Source organism: Melitaea cinxia, chromosome 7 (assembly GCF_905220565.1).
Source record: "Melitaea cinxia chromosome 7, ilMelCinx1.1, whole genome shotgun sequence".
Classification (NCBI taxonomy): domain Eukaryota; kingdom Metazoa; phylum Arthropoda; class Insecta; order Lepidoptera; family Nymphalidae; genus Melitaea; species Melitaea cinxia.
The window spans coordinates 3337130-3364071 of NC_059400.1; the positions used below are offsets into that span (position 1 = coordinate 3337130).

The following is a 26942-nucleotide window of genomic DNA, read 5'->3' on the forward strand; positions in this document are numbered from 1 at the left end:
GATTAGTCATATAATATATTAATAAAAAAAAATTGAAAAAAAAAAATTAAATTTAAATGGACAAAACGATTCCTAACCACAAAAAAAAAAGTACCTAACTACTAACAATAACATAGGTTAAGTGTACATTGTAAGTAGCAAATAAGTGTACATATATTGTAGTTAGAAAATAAGTGTACATATATTTTAGTTAGCAAATAAGTGTAAATATAATAAAAATAATTAGTATATAAGAATATAAAATAAGCAATATGTAGAATAGTCTTGGTCAGTGGACTCGCGTCGACTTTTAGAAATTTGAAATTTTAAGACTAGTTATTAAGGCTTCTAGATTCTAAGTTGCGGTGAAGTACCGATGCATGTTAAAAAAAAAAAATAATAACAATATATGGAATAACAAAAGCACGGGCATAATAAGCCTGTGGATATATCACATAACTAAAAAAAAAAAAAAAAAAAAAAGATAATTAAATGTAATTTTCAATTGCAATGCTAATAAGAATATGGATATCATACGAACATTAATTTGAAACTGAGTTGGACTTTACGGTTTATTGTACAGTTTTTTTGTTTTCAAATTATAAACATTAATTCGTGGGGACTTCGTTCACGATTAGCCATTTAGACTTTTATCCAACTATTATGGATTTTAAGGCAAAAAGTATTTAGTGTAAATAATTCGTAGCGTGGGCTTAAATTGTACCTAGTTTCATTCAAATTTATTTAGTAGTTTCGCTGTGGTGAACAAGATATAGGCAAAATGTAGATAGATAAAGATATAGACGGATCAAGAAAACTCCAAAATGTTCAGTTTTAATAAACATAAATGTTTCACATTCACAACGGGTAAAAATACATATCATACAATTTCAACATATTCAGTAAATTCCTTTAAGGCCGAAAAGTAAAGAAATAAATGGCTAGCTAAAAAACCGACTAAGTGTATCTTGGAATCGCTTTATGAAAGGAAGTTTATTCTTTTGATAGGAAATAAAGTATAACAAATACGTTTCAAAAGACTTTTTCATTGAAAAGAAAATTCTTAAAGTAATGTTGAAATAAAATAATATTAATATTAAACGCAATTTGTACACTAGGAGTAAATAATTTAAAGTACTTTACCGTCTTCTATTTCCATGCCGTCTTCTCCGACGTCTATGACTGTACGTGCTTTCTACTATGCTCTGTAGACTTTCAGTCGGCTTCAATAGGTCATTGGCCTCATAGATTTTATCATGGAGCTCTTGACTTGTTTTATTAATATCTGTTTTTTGTATATCATCGTTGTCTTCATTCAGATCATTTGTTGGCAAAACTCCATTTGTAGGAGCTGGAGCGACAGTTATATTTTCGGGAAGATCTTTAAATTTTACATTGTTGTTATCTCCATTTATTTCACGACTATTGCTTTGTATTTTGTTCGTTGTTTCATCAATTTTGTTTGAATAGTTTGATAATTGTATGTTAGGAAAAAGTTCGTCGAGATTTAAAATATTGTCCGTTGAAATATTTACCACTAAGACACCATCTTGTTCTAAGCTTTCAGATTCTGTCAAATTGTCTACAATATTAGTTTGGTTTATATTACTAATTACAGATTCATTATATTGGCTGTGATCATCTAATTCTTCACCTGGTGGTATTTTACCATTTTTCATAAGCACCGATCTGTCCAGACCTGGGGGTATAACCTACAAATGCAATGAAATGATAATTATATTTTTAAGTGATTATTATATTCTATTTTTTCTTAATTTCTAATTTGACTGTAAATTATTTGAACAAAAAGATTTTAAAAATTTTTGGCATTAGAAGTCAAACATGTTATTTATTTATTTATTTATTTGTTTATTTATATAGGAAGCCAATCCATCATTCATACATAGTTAAACAGAGTATACTATACACTACACTTAAAGGCTAACTCAGCATCACCTTAAACAGTTACTTCGAAACTTAAACTAACAATAAATATTTATCTTATGACAAATTAACTCATCAATAAAAGTACAAAACAAACTATAAAAAAAAATCAGTACAACAATTAAAAACTGTGCTAAAACATAACAAAATATTTATAATTGTGTTTGCTCGCAAACGAAAAAAAAACCGACTTCAATTACATCGACGAGTAATACAACGTAGATCGACGCAAAAATAGTCAAGTAACTACGCGTTATCAAAGATTACTCAAAAAGTAGTTATCAGATCTCAATAAAATTTATATGTGACCACATGACAAACATCAGCTATCGATTAAATTAAAAATTATCAAAATCGGTACACCCAGTAAAAAGTTATTGCGGATTTTCAAGAAGTTCCCTCGATTTCTCTGGGATCCCATCATCAGATCCTGGTTTCCTTACCATGGTACTAAACTAGGGATATCTTCTTTCCAAAAAAAAAGAATTATCAAAATCGGTACACCCAGTAAAAAGTTATTGCGGATTTTCAAAAGATTCCCTCGATTTCTCTGGGATCCCATCATCAGATCCTGGTTTTCTTATCATGGTACTAAATTTAAGATATCTCCTTTCCAACAAAAAAAGAATTATCAAAATCGGTACATCCAGCAGAAAGTTATGCGGTATAATACAACGTAGGTCGACGAAAAAAGCGTCAATTAAAAACGCATTATTAGATATAACTCAAAAAGTAGTTTTTAGATCTCAAATAAATTTAAATGGGACCAATTGGCACACACCACCTTTCGGTTAAAATAAAATTTGTCGAAATCGGTCCACACGGTCAAAAGTTCTGATGTAACATACATAAAAAATAAAAAATAAATACAGTCGAATTGAGAACCTCCTCCTTTTTTGGAAGTCGGTTAAAAAGAAAAAAGTAACAATATGTAGTTATATGTAAAAAAAAAACAACGAAAGACAACAATATCATAAAACTTTTAAAACAGGGTAATTATATTGCGAATTCCGTAAATATATATAAAAATTACAAATATAATCTACCTATCTATAAGTAAAAACGATTTGAGGTACAAGAAATCAGGTGATTTAAAGTATAATAATGACATGTTATATTTGAAAATACTCTCTCTGTACGCTTGACTAGCATTAAAAATTGTAAAGTCTTTCACACATTTAATTAATATTCATAGGAACAATCTTTTAACTTTACTAAAAATTTCCACAAAAATAAATCACTTCGTTAACCAATCACACTTTTAATAATAAATAACTCACCTTAGATATAATAGATACTTCATTATACTTCTTTGGTTTTTCTTGAGATAGAGGTAATGGTTGTTTTGTGCGTTTCCTTAATATATCCGGGAGACCTTCCTCTTCTACCTGCAATCCTTCTAGAAGGACCTCTTTTTTAAGTCTCTCAACTTCTTCTTGTAGTGATTTATTAATCTTAGATGTTGTAGGGGCAGTGTTTGGTGGCTTATAGTAATCTACATCTGGTATTGCAATGTCTCCTTGAAAGTTACCTGAAACAAAATTAACGTGTTTTAGTTTTGAAGTTATTGTTATCAGAAATTAAAACTTTATTTTTCAAATACTTTTAACGCTTATACCCTAGATGCAAGAACCCTAGCAGGATGAGACTCTTATGTTTGAGATCTGTAAACAAACATATACGTGCATTGAGCTCATGAAAAATATCTGTGTGTCATACACAAATATTTTACCGTTAGAATCGAACCTATGAGAGAAGGTAAGAACTGTACGCTGCGCGCTTCGCAAAGAAAACGACTACGATGACGCGTTGGCGCAACGGTCACACCACTGGTTTATGGAAGTTGCGCTGGTGGCTGTGGGTTCGATTCCCGCACATGAAAAACGTTTGTATTGGCCATGCAAATGTTTGCCGTGGTCTGGGTGTTTGTGCAGTACTTGTGAGTTCCTACACCGTGCCTCGGAGAAGACATTAAGCCGTCGTTTCCAGTTGTTATTATGAACACCTGATTGGATATATACGCATTGGAGCAGCGTGGTGGATTAAACTCTGATCCTTCTCCTACATGGGGAAAAAGGTCTATGCCCAGCAGTGGGATATTACAGGCTGAAGCGTAAAAACTTTACAGTCGTCAAGTGAATAGAGATCTCAATCAGTGATACATCACGTTTGCACTTTGTTAAATCCGAATATTATTATATTTTGTGTTATTTCTAAATAAAGTATTAAGTAGTAAACCCAAGTTTTGTTAAATAAATGAATAGCCAAGCAACTTAATGTTTTATGGTTATTTGAGAAATTTGTATACAAATAGAAAATATAAAAGTTTCTGATACAAAATTAATATACATTGGAACAGCCGTTGGCGGAAATTTAGCTTAAAACATTTAATTTAATAACTGAGGCTTAATTAAGAACTGAGTTTTTTATTACTAATTTATGCTAACAGAAAATTATCGAAATTATTAATTATTGTTGACCCATTGTTTAAAATATCTAGACTTAAGAAAATGAACAAATAGTAAGTAACTTCGTTTACTCATTATATTATAAACAGCGCTGTTTAAGCTCTGATATGAATGACAGACAAAGACTAGTTAGTTTTTAAAAATGGTAACTTTTTTTGAAGGGTTTATACAAAAACTTATAAATATAATTATAATGCTGTACAATGCTGTGTGGCTACGGTATTAAAGAATATAGCCCATTCCCGTGGGTGTCGTAAGAGGCGACTAAGGTATAACACAGTTTCACTACCACCTTGGAGCTTATAAAGCAGACCGATGGTGGGATAGCCATCCAACTGCTGGCTTTGAAATACACAGGCACAAGACGGGCAGCAGCGTCTTCGGTGCGACAAAGCCAGCCCTGCGGTCACAAACCCGCCTGCCGAGCGTGGTGACTATGGGCTACGCACACGGGTTCACGCCATTTTTGGAGTTGTGGAGGCCTATGTCCAGCAGTGGACCGCAATAGGCTGTAGTTATAGTGTGATAATTATAATGCGTAACTTAACAACAAATTATTTAATATAACTACAGTAAGAATAATTACCGCGTGGAATAATACCTAGAATTCTTTTTATACATTTTAAAATTGAATTAGGTTCATCATTCATCATCATCATGTGAATTAGGTTGGTAGTATGGTAATGGAGGAAGTCTGATAAAAAATTTGGACTGTGTAAAATCATGTTTTGACCATTTCAAATGTAGCTGTGATAATAAATATGAAATAAAATGATTGAGGTAGGGCCCAGCGGGATATATCCTACTCAAAATCGGGTGCAGCCTGTCTAGGAAAGTACCTCAAACTTACGGAAGATCACAGCTAAAAATAAACGTTGCTTTTAAGCAGTTTTGTATTCCTGTGGTAAGTAATGTAGCCAGAGCTCCTGGGGGAGGATTAGGGTCATCACGGGATCTGGGTCAGCAATACGGTTGCGATCTTTTGTTGTTGCAGGCTTCTATAGGCTACCAGTGTCAAAACTTGTTCGTTTTTTTTTCTTTTTTTTTATATTACTGGCTTTCAATAGTGCCAAATGAGCACAGATGATTTCGAAATTATCACGTAGAATAGAGATAAAAACATTTCAAAAGTTCTCGCAAAACGTCAGGTAATGCTTTATTTTAAAAGTATGATGAATTCAATTACAGAAATTAATAAATATCAATGAAAAGTTTAAATTAATAATATGAAATTATTTTAAAAATGTATATTTTACACATTATTTGTTGGTAAATCCTTTACCCAGTCCATATTTTCATTGACATACTGAGGATTAATTAATCTCTTTTTGATGAGCATTAAAACTGTTAAATTCCAGGAAAGAGGATTACAGTTAATTTCCAAAAAGTTTATTTGTAAAATCTGTTGTACCTCCTTTGTGTAAAATATATTTCCACGTGTAATGTGGTACCTATATTATATTTATATTCTAGCTGTGCCCGCGACTTCGTCCGCGTGGAATTTAACAAAAATGTTATTGTCTGTGTGTCTAAATAAATTTCTAAAATAAAAGTAGCCTAAGTTACTCCTTATTATATCAGCTATCTGCCAGTGAAAGTCTTGTCAAAATCGGTCCAGCCGTTTCAGAGATTAGCCGGCACAAACAAACAGACAGACAGATAGCCAAAAATTGTAAAAAATGTTATTTTGGTGTATGTACCATGTATACATCCACATGCATTTAGTAAAAAGAGGTTATTTTAATATTACAAACATAAACTCCAATTTTATTTATTTGTATAGATTTAAGTTTTGGAAAATCAATTTTAAAATTTAGAATGAACAAAAGCGTTTTTTAATGAAAGCTGCATTGCACCATCATTGGTGCCACTGTCTAACTATTAGGCAATGAAAAAAATAATAGGATTACTTTTAGCTTTGAAGTGCTAATTCGACCAATTGGAAACAAACAATTGCTCAAGCGGACCAATAATAAACACACGTTTAAAACAAACGGCCAATCACTTCACGCATTCCGAGCATCGATTCAATTATCTCGGATAATAATCTAATACGAAATTCAAATTCGCATTAATTCGGGCACATCGCTGCAAGCGATTAACAACATACATCTGGCGTTGCCATAAAATGTAATGACCTCGTGTTCCTGGCCAGCTGCGGCCCAACGCTGCTTGCCAATTAATTAATTCCCCATACACGCCTACACGACGCGAAATGGACGGCATGGTTTACGATGGTTACTCGTACATGAATATTCATAGTTAACGTGTTCAACTGATTGATATTGGGCAGAGGTTTTGTATGTTACCCGATTAGGAGTCGAAGGTTAATTGGGATAAGATAAGGCTTTTGGGCCTTAACAAGCCTATTGGTTGCTGCCCAATCTTTGAACATGCTACAAATTTACATTTTTTGTAAAATAATGTTCTGTGATGGCGAATGGTTGAGCGTAATGACGCTGTATACTAAATATGTATATAATATATTTAGTTTATTAAATACATTATTGATATCAGTCTTAGAAAAGAAAAACTTTGACTTAAAACTTTGTGATTCGATAACTTTGATTCAAATACATTTCTTTTTACAGAGCAATAAACTTTTGTATAGGATAATAAACTATTTTATGTCACGTAACGGATAACAAAAGGGCAATTTTACAGCGACTATTGATTAGCTATGAAAAGGGAGTAAATACAATGTGAGCAAATTACCGCTCTCAGGTTTCAAAGGGCATTCGGAACGTGATTTTTCCACGAGTGCCTATAAAAAAAGATTGCTTTATTTACAAGCTCTATATGTATACCTATATAACGTATGTGGACTTATATACTGGCAATTGCAAACATACATACCTACTTACATAGTAAAACTGAAAGTAGTCCAATTCTGTAAATAGAATATATTTCGAATAAAAATTTTTTTTGGAGGGTATTCATTATAACTGATTTTTTTTTCATATTTCTTGTATGTATGTTCAAATTTGACCTCGTATAGCTCGTGGTAACTACTAAATAGATTTAAATAGGACTTAGAATAATTTAAAGCTAGGTAGCTTAGGAGCTAGGACATTTTTTAAACTCGAATTTCATTACGATTTCTTTCTAGGGGGAGAGAGCTATACGTCTTTACACTAACTCATGAGGAAAAGGCCTATGGCCAGCAGTGGGATGTTACAGGCTGAATCGTGATTTGATTAACACTAATACATATATTTACAATATAATACAATACAATACAAATATAGGTACTTTATTGCACACTAAGCGAAGAAATTTTACATCGAAAAGGAAAACAAATATGTACAAAAGGCGGTCTAATCGCTAAAAGAGCGATCTCCTAAGCATGTAAAGGATGTACTTCTTTTTCAGTACTAAGATCTTTCTAGGTTCGTTAATGACTACTTCAAGACTAACGTTATTAGATTTTACAATCTAAATATTTCCTATAGAAACTTAAGTGTGTTTCAGAAATATGACTAAGCTTTTTTTTATTAGGTACTAAGCTTCAAACTTCAGTTACACTAATTAATGATTAATTTCAAATGCAATAAAATTTATTTATTTATTTATTTATACTTTATTATACACCACAACTACATTTTAAACAATAAACACATTTTAAAAACATTTACAGACTGTGTGTGTGGGCGGACTTATGGCTATTTAGCCATTTCTTTTAGACAACCCAAAAATCAATAAATATAATAAAAAATATAATCAATAATAAAATAATAAATATAATCAATAATAAAAATATAATCAATAAAAAATATAATCAATAATAAAATCAACAAATCTAGCAGAATATTAAAACATACGACTATTATGACTTTATGTCTACTGTATAAACGGCTTATGACACGAAGATTGAGTCTTGCCGTCTACAATTTTAAAGTAAATTCAAGACTTCCAGTGTATTGATTTTGTTTTAATATAGTTTTTTTTTCATTCATTCATTTATTCAGTCTGCATCATCCCAGTGCTGGACATAGGCCCTTTTTCCATGTAGAAGAAGGATTGGAGCTTAAATCACCACGCTGCTCCACTGCGGGTTTTCGGATATATTTTTAATATTGTGTGTTGCGTATTTATTTTATAATTCAACACACGTTTATTATTATAAAAAGGAGACTACTATAAATAAGTAAAAAAATAGGGTATAATACATCACCCTGTTGACGCACAGTACAGTGACGCAGAAACATAAATAACAAAACGAGAAAACCAGGAGCTAATAATATACATATTTTTACAGCCTTAAACTTAGTTCAAAAGAATGAAACTTGTCGCCTGATTCTATCTCATTTTTAAATGAAAAATTATCAAACCGAATGAGTGACTTGACTTGATTCAGTCTGTTACATCACACTGCTGGGCATAGGCCTCCAACCCCATGTAAGAGAAGGATCAGAGCTTAATCCACCACGCTACTCAAGACGGGTTGATGGAAACCGAACGAGTGAATAAAAATTAATTAGTTGAAAAAAAATACATTACAACAATGAATTAAAAAGAAAAAAACACACGTTGGAAATAAACACACCCACTATCATTCGTTTGTCGTACAAAAGTGCATCATGATACTATAAAAAAAATAGTCACAATCAAGCGATTTATTTTGAACAGCGAACTATAAAATTTCTATTGCAAGATCATAAATCTCGTTTGTAAACATCGGTGTTGATGACTGGAGGAAATATATTGTTCCAGGCGCAGTTTCGTTAAATTGTTTTTGGGATCAACGATACTTTTAGTACCGGGCCTCGTATTTTACTCTTACATTCGTCTCGCAAAGGATCATCGACTTCATCATGGTTGTGTTGTGATAAATTAAAATATTAATTTCGTACTTTTTTTAACTGAGGGCACAGCAGGAAATTTCCTGCTCAAAATATGGACCTTACCGAAGATCACAGCTGAATAATACTGTTTTCAAGCAGTGTTGTGTTCCTGTTGGTGAGTAAGGTGACCAGTGCTCCTGGGATCGGGGGTAGCGTTGGCAACACGCTTGCAATGCTTCTGGTGGTGCCGGCGTCTATAAGCTACGGTAATCGCTTACCATCACTCAAGCGGTACGCTTGTTTGCCGACCTAGTTGTATAAAATAAAACCATTTTCATATAAACTATATGATTGGATACACAGTATTGTACCGAATGATACTTCTGTATATGATAAGGACAAGACAATGCAATGACAGATACAACATAATATCATACCTGTCAATTGTTGGAGTTGTTGAGTGTTGTCAATAAAATTAGCAGAATACCGAAACTGTCATATTAAAAACTAAATGTCCCCCACGGTTCCACCTACGATAATTAAAAAAAAGAGGTACTCAAATATTATATAGCCTATATATATATATAGCCTTTCTGGATAAATGGACTATCTAACACTAAAATAATTTTTCAAATCGGATCAGTAGTTCCTGAGATTAGCGCGTTCAAGAAAACAAACAAACTCTTCAGCTTTATAATATTAATATATTATGACTTCAATGATCTAGATTTATTATACTCCCACATAAAGTTATTATTATTCCATGTTAAACATCAGTTATAAGAAAAATGCCTTCACCGCTTTAGTAAATACAATACTTCAAACTTAAAAGCAGAAATTTAATATTCTTTTTTTAATAAACTTACAATGCTTGTTAAAACAAAGAAGAAATTGTTTTTAAAAATCATAAATTTTATAACAAATTTCTACTCAAGTGCCAAAGTACATAAAAGTAAAAGGATAACATTTTAAAAGACTTAAAAAAATGGTGTGTTTACTTAATTGATTATTTTTAAGGTTTAAGATGTTTGCCTACCTTTTTAGAAAAACCTCACAATTAATCCTATTTATATATCATTTTATAGATAATTGTTTGCTCTACCGGCATAAACAACTAAAAAATATTATTGCTTTTGATTGTGTAAATTAATTAATTATTAAAATTATATATACGTATGATGGCTTTAATTTTGAAACATTGTCAACATGATTGACGGTCGGTAATTTTTTTGTGAAGTTTCAAAACAACTCACGTATAAGTACTTTTTTGTAAAGTGATAATTATTATAGTTATTTAGTGCAAATTATTCGCACGGGTATAGGTAGTTTTATTATTAAAACCAGTACTCCTACAATTTACTTAATTCCATCTGTCATACGAAACAAGTCGTAGTTACCACAATTTTCAACTAATTTGCATTTAATTTTAAATAAAGCTAATTTAACGTGGAAGTTAAAACTACTAACTTATTACATACACCTATTTAAATTTAGTGGTTCATTTAAATTTTTGCACATTTGCAACGTTATTCTTCTATTCACAATCCGATCAACCAACTGGAATGATATTATGTATCCTATCATACTTGTGGATAATACAACATTCTGAAGGAAATAAACCTTTATAATCAATAAATTGGTTTTAAAAATCGATTGTATTTAAAATCTATTCTATAGTAATAAATAGAGAGCCGGTTCTTTTGTTCGGTTATACTGCGAAAACAAAAAAAAAATCGATTGGAATTATTATTATACCATAAGAGGCAGCATATTTCGGAAAAGGTTTAAGTATATGATATGTTCATCATCATCAATTCAGTTCCATATGTTGATGAATACTTATCCTGTAAAAAATATGGACGTACAGAGGTCGTTAGTTAGTAAATATAGGGATGGGGATGGACGTGAAAGCTGTATTTCTATTCATAACTCAATTTTGACTGCTTGTAACCTTCTGTTTCGTGATTATAACTGTCCGGGTATTTAATATTTCAAAAAAAGTTTCAAAATTGAATTTAAAGACTTTAAACTTTATGACGTGCTTGGCAATAACAGTATTTATGAACAAAAAAAACATGTATTCTATATATATTTATATATATATATATATAACACATATATATATATGTTAATCTGCAATGCAACAGGGGACTTCTCTCGAACTCTTTTTCTTAGTAATTGAAAAGTCGGTGCCCATCAATACCTTATTCGTGTTCCTTCTCAACAAACAATGCAAATTGAATTATTAATTATTATATTAACTTATTATTAATTATTATATTAACTTATAAACTAGTAAAGTATTAAAGAATTCAAAAATAAATATGCTACACATACAGCACAAAGAGAGAAATATACATATGTTTATTGCGACCTTATTTCCTAACAAGTGGCTATATTTGGACGATATTTGGCCATTTAACAGATCCATCGAGCCGTAAGAGGGTAACCTCGGAGACCCTCAGAACGCGACGTGTAATAGAAATGATATCTGAATTATTATATATAAATTTATGTAGACTTATAACGTATTTTTTTACATTAATTTGTATCAAAATTAAAAAAAAGACCTACAAAATAGTTCATATTCTTTTATCATTAATCTAATAACACCTTTACTGTGTTAAAATTTCACATATCTATTATAATGAACCAACTTTTTCAGATTTTTTCGCGGTTTATTAAGTTTTTTAGATGGCCGACGTTTCGGATACTTATACAGCAACCATGGTCACAGGTCCTCCCGTATAATGATTGAAATTCGTGTAAACATTATATAATAATATTCGTAGGAGATTGATAATTACAGTTAAGATTACAAATATTAATGAGGATTTTAAGACTATAATAACTGTAGCTATTTTGAGAATCAGGTTAGGACCTAGATATATTTTTTTACATTCAGTAAATAAGAGTTTTTCACTGGATTGAGGAAGTGATGTCTTATTTCCATTTTCAATTTACTATCGCGTATATTGAGATGATAATGCAGACAACATTTAACTCTCAAACATGCCATTTCTAATGGACTTTAATCTATCCTGTAAACTGTTCCTGGCAGATTGTTATAATATATTGAGGTTACATATATCGGACTAATATTGATATTTCATGGACCACGGCAACTAAAAGTCATCGATCTATTTAGAATTAATGAATTAGAATATATCTTAGAGTGATACGATGAAATTATTTTTACAAGAATACGATCCGCTTGATGGCTAGTGACTAGTAGAGCCTATTGGCGCTTAAAACGCCAGGAATAGCACAAATACATCGCTGTTCCCCACTATATACACAGCACATCTTCAAAAGCTTAAGAGAAATATTATTTAGCTCTATTATTTTCAGCTAAAATAATACACACTAATATTAATTCAAATTAAATTCAACTATCTCATATCCGAGTTGAGTGTGAGTGAGTAGTTGGTTTTTTTTTTGGTATCGCAGGGGAACCTATTTACGGGTAATATCCAGGACGCCCGGGTAGGCAGTCCTAGACCGTATGTCAGCTTCAGCACTTGGGGGTGCAGTACCGACCAAACCTCTGCGGGAGCCTTCAGCCGCTTTAATTGGAGGGTCCCGGATCTGCAGGTAACAGGATCCCTCCAGCGACCGGCTGGCCTCGGCGAAAAGGCCAGACTTCTCCTCCATGGGGACTATCCGGCTTACCTCTGAATAATCCCGATGACGCCGTGTCTAGCAGGACCGGGTTCCCATCCCGGCCCGACACGAGCACAGCGCATTAAGTAGCGCCTCTTACGCACCCCCATTTGTCGCCTGCGGACGGAGGCCTTGTCGGCGGCCTCCTCTCTCATCCACTCGTCGTTCTCCTTCTGGGACATTACTATCTCGCAGAAGGAGACCATCGCCGTCCAGGACTCGTCGTCGCCGAGCATCGCGGTGATGACGCTAGGCAGTGACAAGTCCCCTCCGAGGACAATCGTCAGATCGCGACGCAGTGCCGCCCATCTCGGGCACAATCGTGACATCCAGTAGTAGTTGTTTGGTCACATAGAGGGTTAGTGTTTCAAAGTCCATGATAATAATAAATTTAAATTAAATGATCAATGCGATTATTTTAGAAACTGGCTTTCCACTTATTAAAGTAAAAGAAAATTAAAAATAAAAGAATATGCAATAAGGTTTGAAAGTATAAGTAAAGAGAAGGGAAGCAGTAACAGTGAGTAATCAACAAGTGTAACATATATTTAAAGAATAAACGGGTAAAACCGTAGATATAAGAAGCAATGCATAAAGTCTAGATATAGAAAGCTATTATGCAATGTAATTAATTTTTTTTAAGGCAAACGAAATAAATAGTTTTTTGAAACATACTTAGACTAAATAGTTACATTTTATGTTTAGACTCTTATTGAAGTTTCATAAAATATTTATTTCAAGTTATTTTTTCATTGATATGTTCGTCAAATTTTCGCCGAAGCTTCTAGAGCGAGTCTAATTTAAGGATTCTTTGAATAATTCCAACGATGCTCTCATTCGACTGAGTAGTCTTAAGACCTGTCATGTCAGCCTTAAGTGACGTTTCGTGACGTTATATTTTATTTAAAAAAAAATCCTTTGCTCTCTGTGATTTCATTCATATTAATGTATAGGTAGATTTGTATAGCTGTTGAGAAATTCTTTTATGTGAGAGATGTAGGAAAATTACCTAGAAACGATTACGTGATCAACTTAGTAATTAAATATTTTCCGTTTTTCCTCGACGAAAAATAAAGCATTAATTTATTCTAGTTATGATTTTTTGAAATTTTTTCAAATTTACTGAAATAAAAAATCTTGTGCTGCAACGTAGTTTAAGAACTTGAGATGACTTAGATAATGCATTTGATGATAATAAAGGCTTTACATAGGGTACGTACTACAGTCTAAAGAATTTCTGTAATGCAACTGTTTTTTTTTTAAGAAAGTAAATGAAGTATTTTTGTAAACTGTAACAAGAAAAGAATAGCCTTCAAAATGTTGACGTTTTCTGTCTACTTTTTCAAAAGCCACCAAACGCAAATATTTCTTTGACATATAAATCTTTTGTCGATTGTAAATGTTGAAAGTTTTCATGACACAGTAGGGCTAGCTATACTTTTAGCTGTACTTGCTATACAGTAATGGTACGATTTGTTAAATCAAAAGCCTAAAAACATTTTATTGTTACTTAATATTAATGAAAATAATATTTGCATATACTCGTACAGTCTAGACAGTGACATAAAATGTATACAAGATTGTCCTGATTTAATCCTGCAGTGGTCGCGTACTAAAAAGTTACACAACAAGTACTTGCTATACAGTAATGTTACGATTTGTTAAATCAAAAGCCTAAAAACATTTTATTGTTACTTAATATTAATGAAAATAATATTTGCATATACTCGTACAGTCTAGACAGTGACATAAAATGTATACAAGGTTGTCTTGATTTAACCCTGCAGTGGTCGCGTACCAAAAACGTACGCGTACCGTTACGCGAGTGGTTGCGTGGATTACATATGTAATCCATTTTTTAATCGAAAAAAAAACAAACATTTAAGTATATTATTGGTATTATTTACTTATATAAAAACACAGTGACTGTATCTTACTAAATATTATTAACAAATCTAATTTCATCTTCTGTTACAAATAATGAACATAAATAAAAAATATTCTAAACTGACACAATAATAACTTTATGGTTCTAATTAACCACTATTCCACGGTTAGTACGAAATGTCATTCAGGATAGTTCCTACTTGAATCACTTGAGGCTTATTGCAAATGTAAAAACTTAACGTTATAAAATTACATAACACAGTTATGAAACAGCGTAATTTTGTTTGAGACAAAGTATCTCGAGTGTCCCTACGTATAATATCGAAATTAAAAAAAGGCACTTTACATTTTTTACGCTGAATGATTTGTTATGTATCGATATTGAGTATAAGCTCATGAAAAATGTGATTTTATGTGTATTTTATAGCATTTTCTTCTCTTTTTTCTTTGAAAATATACATAAAAAGTAGTTTTTTCATGCAATAAAAAAATAGAAAATTTTCAGTTTCGATACTGTACGTAGGGACAGTCGATCTGTAAAGTACCTTTACACCTAATAGACGAAATATTCTAAAATTAATTTTATACTGTGTACAGAAGGTGTATATTTACTTAAATTTAGACTGTTATTTTAAAGGGTTGTTTGTGGAAGTGTCTTGTGGGGTATACATTGTTAATTGCCTTATTTGTATCTTCCATTTTGGGGCACGGCCAAGTTGCTAACTAGAAGGATTTATTGCAAATTGATTTGAATTAAATTTGTGTGAATATAAAATAAATACGGTTGGAAATTTGTTTTATCAGGTAGGTCACAATACATTTGTTTGCTTATTTTTCAGTAGGTATGGGCTTGAGATTTTTTAATGCAATGTTTACCAGTTTTCAAATCAATTTCTTTTTTTTTGTATTTAGACTTGAGTTAATCAAAAAATATTTCAAGTATATGGAACACAAGTAAATTAAAATATTTGGGAGTAATGAGTAATGTTACTGCCATTGAGAATACCTCGGAGTCAAGATGCATGTTTTTATTTATGCTATTGGTCAAATACTTGGAGAACGACTAAAACATTCAAAGTGTTGTCAGTAACATGCCCTGCGTCTTTATTATTAAAAAGATGTAAGTCTTTGACGTTGATTTGCTTGATGCAGTACGCCTTTATCAAAGAAATACACTAGGTTTTAATAATTGTGTTTGCTCGAAAACGAAAAAAAAATCGACTTCAATTACATCGCCAAGTAAAACAACGTAGGTAGACGAAAAAATAGCTAAGTAAATACGCCTTATTAAAGATTACTTAAAAAGTAATCATCAGATCTCAAATAAATTTAAATAGGACTACACGAGATGCACCCACCTTTCGATTAAAAAAAGAATCATCGAAATCGGTCCACCCTGTCAAAAGTTTTGAGGTAACATACATTTAAAAAATTCAATCGAATTGAGAACCTCCTCTTTTTGGACGTCGGTTAAAAATTTGCGTTGGTAAACAAAATATATGCTTTTATTCAATATCCAACGATCATTACTATTAACAGTCACTTGCAAAAAGAGGCTAATGTTAATAAAAAATTATAAACTATACAATTAATAACATACAGAACCTGATGATACGCTAAAGTTAATTGTTTAAATGTTCAATTACATCCTACCTATTAATCTACAAGTAATTAGTAGCTTGAGTAGACCACAAACGCTCGTAGTAATTATGTACTCAAATTATAGACCTAAATAGATTGCATGAGTTGGTTACGAAGACGCATTAAGATAGACTAATGAGTCGGCATCGTATATGTGATGTCTGGGCACTTATGCAAATATTGGATGATATAGCATTAGTTAAGTAAGCTTACTGACATTCCATGTCAGTGGTAAATTTAAGAGTATAGATCAACACAACCTTTTTTTGTGATTTATTACCAGTTATATTATTTTAATACGCTTATCTTATTTTTTAAAACCTAACTTAAAAATTCGCACTCAAATTAGATTTATTAGACATCACGAAATACCAAGATACTTACTCACTCAGACGACAAAATACGCATAAAACTAGAACTAGTTATGGGAAAAGAGCGATAACATTCGAATGAGCACAGCTACTTAATAACTTGCCAGACTGGGCGGCACTGCGTCGCGATCTGACGACAGTCCTCGGAGGGGACTTGTCACTGCCTTGCGTCATCACCGCGATGCTCGGCGACGACGAGTCCTGGACGGCGATGGTCTCCTTCTGTGAGATAGTAATGACCCAGAAGGAGAACGATGAGCGGATGAGAGAGTGGGCCACCGACGAGGCCTCCGTCCGCAGGCGACGAACAGGGGTGCTTAGGAGGCGCTACTTAATGCGCCTCCAGTAACGCCCCCGTGCTCGTGTCGGGCCGGGATGGGAACCTGGTCCTGCTAGACACGGCGTCGTCGGGATTATTCAGAGGTGAGCCGGATAGTCCCCATGGAGGAGAAGTCTGGCCTTTTCGCCGAGGCCAGCCGGTCGCTGGAGGGATCCTGCTGCCTGCAGATCCGGGACCCTCCAATTAAAGCGGCTGAAGGCTCCCGCAGAGGTTTGGTCGGTACTGCACCCCCAAGTGCTGAAGCCGACATACGGTCTAGGACTGCCTACCCGGGCAACCTGGATATCACCCGTAAATGGGTTCCCCTGCGATAACAAAAAAAAAGATCATGCAGACTAGATTACTATTTTCAAACGGAGACTTAAACAATACATCACACAAAATGACATAGTGACTATGAATTTCTTTTATCATACTTTTGAAATAACATGAATGGAATGAAATCATGACATTTTGACAACCTTGACATTTTGACCGATTTTTTATGCATTTTTTTTAATGTGTTGTTTGATTAGATTTTTTATGGGTGCGTAGTTTTGTATATATGCAACTCTACTTTATATGTAAGTGTCATAACAAGATTCTTCCAAGCAAAAGCTTATCGCCTTCTTTTGCCAAAAACCGCCCGAAAAGTTTTTTGACCCGAATAGTTTGTGTTTCATTTGATTTAGTACTTTGTGGCGATGATGCAATTCCAAGCAAGCAACAACTTATTGCCTAATAATAAAAATAAATCTTGACCTTCTGACACAGATGTTTATAATATTTATTACATAATTCTATACTATTTATTAAAAAATATTATTTAAAGCATATACTCGTATTATTATTATATATTACCATAAATTAAGTAATTAAGACCATTTGGTTTGATACATGCCAAGCACCAGCTTTTTATTAAAAACCATCAAAATCGGTGCATCCAGTAAAATGGTAATAAATTATGTAACACACATAAAGAGTAAGTCGAATTGAGAACCTTTCCCTTTTTTTTGATGTTCTCAAAAAAGTATAAATTACGACAACTTAAACGGAGTTTCAACTTGTTCCTCCTGACTATAACTGGCGTTAAATGATAATTTCGGAGTTGGCTCTAAAATGGCAGTCTCAGACGCTTCGTATAAAATACGTCCTATACTTAAATGCACAATTCCGGCTTCAGCTAGATTAAACCAATATAAGGCGACTCAACTAAATAACGAGTTTAACTTCCTGGGATATACTTTTACAGAGTATATTTTTTTGATTATATAAAACCTCCTTGGTTTTGATACTAGTTTCTGTGAAAAAGTTTTCACAGCTTACAGTGACATTTGCGCGCAAATTATAAAATGAAGACAATTTAATTATGCAAATATATTTCTGTAATCATCATCATCATCATCATCATCATCATCATCATCATCATTTCACCCTTTTGCAGTCCACTGCTGGACATAGGCCTCCACAAGTCCGTGCCAAAAATGGCTCGAACTCATGTATGTTGCCCATAGTAACCACGCTGGGCAGGTGGGTTGGTGACCGCAGGGCTGGCTTTGTTGCACCGAAAACGCTGCTGCCCGTCTTCTGCCTGTGTATTTCAAAGCCAGCAGTTGGTTGGTTATCCGGCCATCGGTTGGCTTTTTAAGTTCCAAGGTGGTAGTGAACTCTATTATCCCTTAGTCGTCCCTTAGTCGGGAAGAGAGGGGATGGGCTATATTCTTTTATACCGTAGCCACACAGCGATGATGATTATTATAAAAATATATAATAATAATAATCATTTTTCTCAGGAATGTGAATACGATACTGTCACAGTATATTCAATATGTGGTGGCTATATTATTTAATGCCGTAGACACACAGCTTATTGTATTTCTGTAAGATTGATTTTAATACGATTTTCAGATGTCGCGTTTCAGATGGACTTGAGGTGAGAGTGTTAGTGGTATATTCTAAACTTTAAGCGAGATATTTAAACGGCCCGTTAGCAAAATGAGTCGCTTATTCAATATATGAATCAAGCTTTAACGAATTAATTTATTTTATTTTATAGTTTAATTTATCACGACGATATTGTTGCTGTTGAATTTTAAAACATATCACTAATTGGATAAAATTCTAAAGAATTCAAAACAATGTTTTTTATCAATAGCGGAAAATGTTAGAGTGAAATATTTTGACACCTGTAATATTTATTTACTAGTGCAAAATTTTCTGTAATATTACTTTGAGTCATATTTCAATTTGTATACGAATATATATTATTATATTTGCTTCAGTGAGGCGTAAATGAATAAAACGCTCTGTCAGCAAACGCCATTTTTCTCGTAACCGTAAAATGTGGAAATTCTGAATTATTTAATTTGCGGTGTTGACGTCAAAAAAAGATTTCGTTATAATGTAAAAAAGTTTTGTACGCCTAGGAAAGAAATAGATGAAATTACCCTTTTTTTGTACTGATAGCCTATTGTGAGATGGTTGCGGGAAATAAAGAGCGAAAAAAAAAAATCGGAACGAATAAGTAATATCTTATAAAAAATACAACTTGTTTCTAAATACTTACGAGTACATATTTCTTATTTTTTATGTAGCTTCGTCTAATAAAAAATATATACTGTCGACAGACGAGTACAATGTTCTAATAATGTGTAAATTAAAACAAAAATAAGTGAATTTGAAACTTATTTTTAAGTATCAGTTTAAAAATCACTTCAATAAAAATTCAGTACTTTGTGAATTAAAATACCTTAGCCTAAGATTTAAGCGTTTGACCTCAAGTCAGAACCTAAAAGGGCCTTGTACGAGACACCCTTGAGGGCAAGACAAATGTCTCTCAACCCACGCCTACGTTACTGTAAAATATAATAAAAATGTAAGAGTATTTACCTCAGTTAATATATTTTTATACAATAATACTATGTAGAGTAAAGATTTTTTTTTTGTATTTTCGAATGGTTGGAGGAAAGTTTTTGGATAATTTCTTGACGGATGAATAAATAAATATTAAATATCTTACAATATACACACACGGTCGTCAATTTCTACGGTGAGTAACTTTATGCTTGTGTTTTAGGTAACAGCCGACTGTTATAGCTAACTACAACTAGGTTAGCAAATAAGCGTACGGTTCACCTGATGGTAAGCGATTACCGTAGCCTACAGAAGCCTGCAACACCAATAGAATCGCAAGCGCGTTGTCGACCCTACCCCAATCCCTAGGAGCTCTGGTCACCTTACTCACCACAGGAACACAACACTGCTTGAAAGCAGTTTTATTTATCAGTAATCAGAAGATTACCTTGACCTTACAAGTTAGACCTTTAAGTTACAGAAGTAAGGTCGAGGTACTTCCCAGTCGGGCTGCTCCAGATTTGGATCAGGTCCTGCTATGTCCTACTTCAGTACCTAGTTATACATAAAAATAATACAATCAAACTCAGGCGAGAATCGAACCCACAACCCCCGGAGCTGAAAGCAGGAACATTACGAACTGCACCAACTGGTTAGTCAAATAATACGACGTTATCACTGAGTGAACTAGACTATTTTTAACAGAAGAAAATGACACAGCTAAAATCGTGTAGTCCATGCTCCACGAAGTCGCCAAAGAAAAGATAAAGCTATCTAGCTTTAACGTATTTCGAAATAGCTTATATCTTGTCAAACCGTTTATTTTCTTTTTATAGCTCACGCCTATAAATTACAGTTTTTTTGGAATAATCTATACAAATAAACAAAATGGGATTGTCTGTTTGTAAAACTAAAATAACCGCTATTTTCTAAATGCATATGGATCTATGTATACACGGTACATATACCAAAATAGCATTTTTTGTCATTTTTGTCTGTCTGTCTGTCTGTTTGTTCCGGTTAATCTCTAAAACGGCTGGACTGATTTTGACTAGACTTTCACTGGTAGATAGCTGATGTAATAAGGAGTAACTTAGGCTAGGCTTTTATTCTACAAATTTATTTATTTTGTAACTCTGCGAACTGATCAATAATTTTTTTAACTCCACGCGGATGAAATCGCAGGCACAGCTAGTATAATAATAAACCAACATATAATACTTGCTGAACCGACAGACGTTTTGCAATGTCAAAAGCGTTAAGTTGAAAAAATTGTTATGAGTACAGAAATTTTCTAAATTTTTTTATAAAATAACCTATTGATAAGTCTTGTAATGCTGCCAAAAAAAGTGCTAAAAAACTCATTGCTAACTTCTTCGTTGACTAGCATCAGGATGTCGGTTTATTGTAACAGTATGCGCGCGCATCGAGAAAATTTCAATCGCTTCAGCCTGTAATATCCCACTACTGGGCATAGGCCTCCCCCCCATGTAGGAGAAGGATCGGAGTTTAATCCACGACGCTGCTCCAATGCGGGTTGGCGGATATATTCCCTACTATGAGTAACGATCGCTATCAGGTGTACATGATACGGCTTAACGTGCTCTCTGAGGTACAGTGGGGAGACCCACAAGGACTGCACAAGCACCCAGACCACGGCAAACACCTGTATGGCCAATACAAATGTTTGTCATGTGCGGGGATCGAAACCGCAACCGCCAGCGTAACAGGTATAATCCATGGCTGTGACCGCTGCGCCAACGCGGCGTCGTAAAAATATACTTCCATAATTTTCCCTCAATGCGCCAAAAATTAATTTAAAAGATTAATTTAATGGATTTCACTAGGATCAAAATAACAAGGATGCTGTATTCAGCAAACAAACGTGCGGCCCATCTGATAGTAAGCGGGTACCGTATCCTAGCAACATCAGAAGTATCTCGAACGCGTTAATGCCGATTCTTCCACCGAACCTCTCCATGAGCTTAGACCACCATATTTACCACAGCTATAATGCTTGAGAGCAATATTATTTAACTGTAATCTTCTGTTAGCTTGAAGTTCGTGTCCAGTTAAGCTGCTCTAATACTGTTGTTATAGTAACTATTGATGAGAGATGATATTCAATTAATAGTGTATTTATATATATTAATTTTTATTTACGAGTATACATATATAAGGATATACGCTTTAAGAGATTGTTACACGCCATGATATTAAATAAATAGTGTAGAATGGTCGTGTGAGGGTGTCATTGTGTCCATCCTTATTGAATGTTTCCCATAGATCCATCGATAAATGACACTCCTCTCGATTGATTTGAATTGTACAGTTATCGTCATAAGCTGTACTAATATTACTAAAATATAAAAAATATTATTTATTATATTTACCACACATGTTCTCGTCAATGTTTAAACTATCAGGTAGATAATTATCACTCCTTACCGGTAAGACTTTGTCTTTTCGATAGTATTTATAAGCTTAAATTGCTTATGTAACTTTCTTTAAATAATTAATTTTAATAAACAATAATCAGTGAGAATATCCACCCCCCCTCTCTAACTTTCTCTCTCCCTACTGTTCCCATTTCATTTAAGATACGTCATTTTTCATTTAACATACGCATAAAATATATCTGTTTTAGATAGCACTTACCTCATCGAGAAAAGTTGAAACCATAAACACACTCGAATTTGCTTTGCATATTAGTTTCAAATAACGTAATGAATGTTGAATAAAGCATATTTGCTTCTAATATTTACTGGATTACGGTAGTAACACTATTGTTACTTCATCCGACAGTAAATTGGAGAGATGATGAAGTATTATTGTTACGACGTTAGTACGACATAGAATCTCACTCATTATCCCACTCTCCGTATTAGGTTGGTGCTATTTACCACAAAGACATCATCACAATCGAAAATGAAAATCTGAAATTACCACCGATTCGCATGTCGATTCTGAAGTGAAGAATTGGCAAGAAAACCGCAGTTTAAAAAAAATGTCGATCATTATAAATTTAATCATCTTACATGAATTTGCGCCACTATAAGCGACACATTTTTTTGTATTGTATACCTGTGCCCGCGATTTCGTCCGCGTGGAATTTAACAAAAAAGTTATTGTTCAGTTCGCAGAGTTACAAAATAAATATTTATAAAAAATTAAAGTAGCCTAAGTTATTCCTTACTATATCAACTATCTGCCAGTAAAAGTCCCGTCAAAATCGGTCTAGTTGTTTCAGACATTAGCCGGAACAAACAGACAGACAGACATACAGAGGGACAAAAATTGTAAAAAATGTTATTTTAGTATATGTATCATGTATGTGATATATGCATTTAGTAAAAAGCTGTTATTTTAATATTACAAACAGACACTCCAATTTTATTTATTTGTATAGACTTCGTTCTGTCAAAAGTTAATAGTAATTTTTTTTTAATAATAATTACCAATATTATTATAACTAATATAAAAATATTAGAATTATATTAGAATTTAATATAAGAAAATCAATTTTTGAAAATTGTAATTTACAAGTTGACAATAGAAGAGATGAAATAGTTTTAAATAGATTAAGAGTAGGTCACTGTAACGTCACACATATACACCTTATCACTAAAATCCCGAATAATAAATACTCTAGATGTGAGCTGAATATAAAACATTTATTAATTGATTGTCCAATGTTTAACTCAGAAAGAAGTAATGTTAATCTTCCTAAGACATTAAAAGAGTGTCTAACCGACTATAAAAATACTGTAAATTTTTTAATTTTTTTTAAAGATTAACTAAGTATTATACTTTAATACCTGTAAAATACTGTTAATACCTTGTGGTCGCTAATGACCTTAGATGTTTAAAGCGACTTTAAACAAATAAATAAAAAAAGTAACTCTGAATGTTACACTAGGTATTTAAGGTTTTAGTAGACAAACTAAATCAGAACCGCATAAACGATAATTAATCACCGTAATGTGGATGTGAATTAACTTTAAAACTAAGTTAGTATTTTGATATAATGTTTGTTCGCAATTGTACCAACATATTTCGATACAGTTCCGATGGTTCTCACAATGAACGAATGTACTGTCGTACACGTTCCACGCCTGGACAGCGTTCATATAAAGAGCCGTCTATTTCCCGTATATTAGGGATGTGAATATTAATATAAACATATATTATCGATATATTTTTATTTTTTTAAATAATACTGCTTTCAAGCAGTGTTGTGTTCCTGTGATAAGGTGGACCAGAGCTCCTGGGGGTATTAGGAGTAGGTTCAGGAAAACACTTGCGATACTTTTGGTTTTGCAAGCGTCTATAAGCTACGGTAATCGCTTAGCACCAGGTGAGCCGTACGCTTGTTTGCCGACCTAGTTGCAGACCTAGTATATATATATTCGCTTCAGCCTGTAATATCCCACTACTGGGCATAGGCCTCTTTTCCCATGTAGGAGAAGAATCAGAGCTTAATCCACCAAGCTGCTCCAATGCGGGTTGGCGGATATATTCCCTACTATGAGTATAATAAATGTACAGTAAATTTTGAGATTCTGGTCCCATTTTTTATCTATACGACGAAACATTTTTATCGATAAAATGTATGGCTACGTCACTATTGATATCATAGTTCGACACCATCATTTACTGTTGAGCGTCCTAACGCTATGTATACAATATCAGTAAATGAGGTGAAGCTTAGCGTGTCCGTACACTCTCATGTAAAATGTTTTTAAGCTAATATAGGTCTTATCGTATTATATAAAAGGATAATAATCCTGTAAAGTCTGTTTCTATTCAGATCTCCTAGGACTGTGTCAACAACGATCTTTGTACGAGATGATTCTCTGACCATCCATGTTATGATAATGTTAGTTTTTTTGGTAAAAGCTACAAATATTTGAATGTAGTAAAACATTATTTTATAATTAGTCCTTGTCTTGGTTAAGTTCTGAGCTTTACAGTTAATGTTAAAAAAACTACTTTGTAAATTTTAAAAACGTTTTTAACAAATTTTTTAACCATTATGGCTATATAAAAATAAATATATATCTATATTTATTGGAACGAAGTTCCTTATTTTAAGTTAGGAACATTATTATTTTACTGAGCTGGTTAATTTGTCCAATTTTTTTTTTTTTTGATTCAGTTAAATTGACGTATAACTCATTTATTAGATATCGCTGACACCTACGTTACTATCGAAAATAAATAAAGGATTTGGGATCATTAATTCACACTTGTATATTAATAATTTTGAAATTTTCGAAACCGTTAAAAAAGTTTTTTGATATAATCTCTAGGTAATCACGAGGATTAAAATGTACCTTGTATTTAATTTCGTATCTAATAAAAATTCTTTAAAAAGAAAGCGTAATTGTATAAATAAACATACTGTATATGTTTATAAACCTATCTGTGAGCGTGTTGTCCGCACGGTATTGGACATGTAGGTACCCGCATTCTGCGCACAAACATTATGCTTGCATTTCTTAAATGTTTGTTATCCTACCCCATATACTGCATAATTGTTGTTTATTAAGATTTTGATTTGTATTCCTTGAACAACTGTGACTTATAGATTGTAGCACACACAAATATTTTAATATATTTCTTTTCTTATTGTAAGTTTTAAAATTTAGAACTTTGACTATAAATATGCCAAGTCAAACCCAATAAGGGTTAAATGAAACCATTTAACCCTTATTGGGTTTGACTTGGCATATTTATAGTCAAAGTTCTAAATAAATATATATATATATATATATATATATATATATATATATATATATATATATATATATATATATATATATATATATAATTAACTAACGTGTTTTCTGACATTTGTAAACTGGCTTTGAGGTCTTAGAAATATAGAATATGTATATATGTATAATAGTTCAATAATAGTTTTTTTGTCTGTATTTTAAGTTTACTTTATGTAAATTTTTATATAGTCAATATTTTCAACACAAAAGCCAGAATTGACAATTTCGAATAACTAAATTTTCGATCACCTTTCATTTTGGCGTCCAAAAAGTTTAAATTGTTTCTAGAAGATACATTTTTTGTATAAATTACTAGCTGTACTAAAATTGATTTGTTTTATTTTATTACTAGCGCGTTGCTACGTTTTTTTTTTTAATTTTTTTCGTCTTCCCAACTCATAAACCTTTGTGAGCTCATGAACAACACTTTGCTGAAGATCATGATATGATCAAATGCATAGTTTACGATTATATAAAGTACATACAGAGAAACATTCATTTATATAGATATAAATGTAAATGGGTGTAATAATTAATTATTGGTCGAAATTCAACCATTATTAATTTAAATTATAAGTTTGAACATTGAATATAGTACCTGGGTGACCGAGCTTAGCTCGGTATTTTTAGTAAATCGTGTTTCTTGGAAATCATTATTAATAAAATATGAATAATATTTTTTTACCGACAGTGATAAAAAATATAAATAAATAAAAAAGATCAAAAATAAAAAAAATTAAAAAATAATAATGATAAAATATGAATAATATTTTTCAATTTTACATACGTTATTAAATAAAAATTATGTGGTGTCATGGGACACCAGGTAGGAACGAAGTTCCTTCGGATAGTATAGAAGCAACACAATTGGAAAAAAAAATGTTGAATTTTATATATATTTTCTAATTCTTGTTTTTTTTTTTTAATTTTGTTGATTGGTTTTTAATTAAGTACATAAAAGTATTTAGGAAATTTAGTATTTTCGAAAATAACAAATACCGTAAAATAAAATAAATCAAAGAAAATAATAATAATAATAATAATATTAATAATTATGATTATTGAATTAGATACCCTTGATCGCCAAGTCCGTAAACTGTTAACAGCGTACCGAATACACCATCCTCGATCGTCTGTGATGAGATTATACATCCCACGAAAATGTGGGGGTCGTGGCTTTTTAAACGCTAAAAATCTCCACAATCGTGAGGTGTATAATCTCAGAGAGTACTTTTTAAATATGAAGAGCGATA

The 26942-nt window shown here is 32.4% G+C and overlaps 1 protein-coding gene across 1 annotated transcript in view; it reads right to left on the minus strand.

Moving 5' to 3' along the window:
* LOC123655208 (tolloid-like protein 1) overlaps positions 1–26942 on the minus strand; it is a 79171-nt gene that overhangs the window by 28268 nt on the left and 23961 nt on the right. The window contains exons 2-3 of the mRNA XM_045591040.1: positions 3204–3454; positions 1123–1691 (exon numbers count right to left, since the gene is read on the minus strand). Of these exons, the coding sequence (XP_045446996.1) occupies positions 1123–1691; positions 3204–3454 (820 nt within the window). The remainder of the gene's footprint in view (positions 1–1122; positions 1692–3203; positions 3455–26942) is intronic.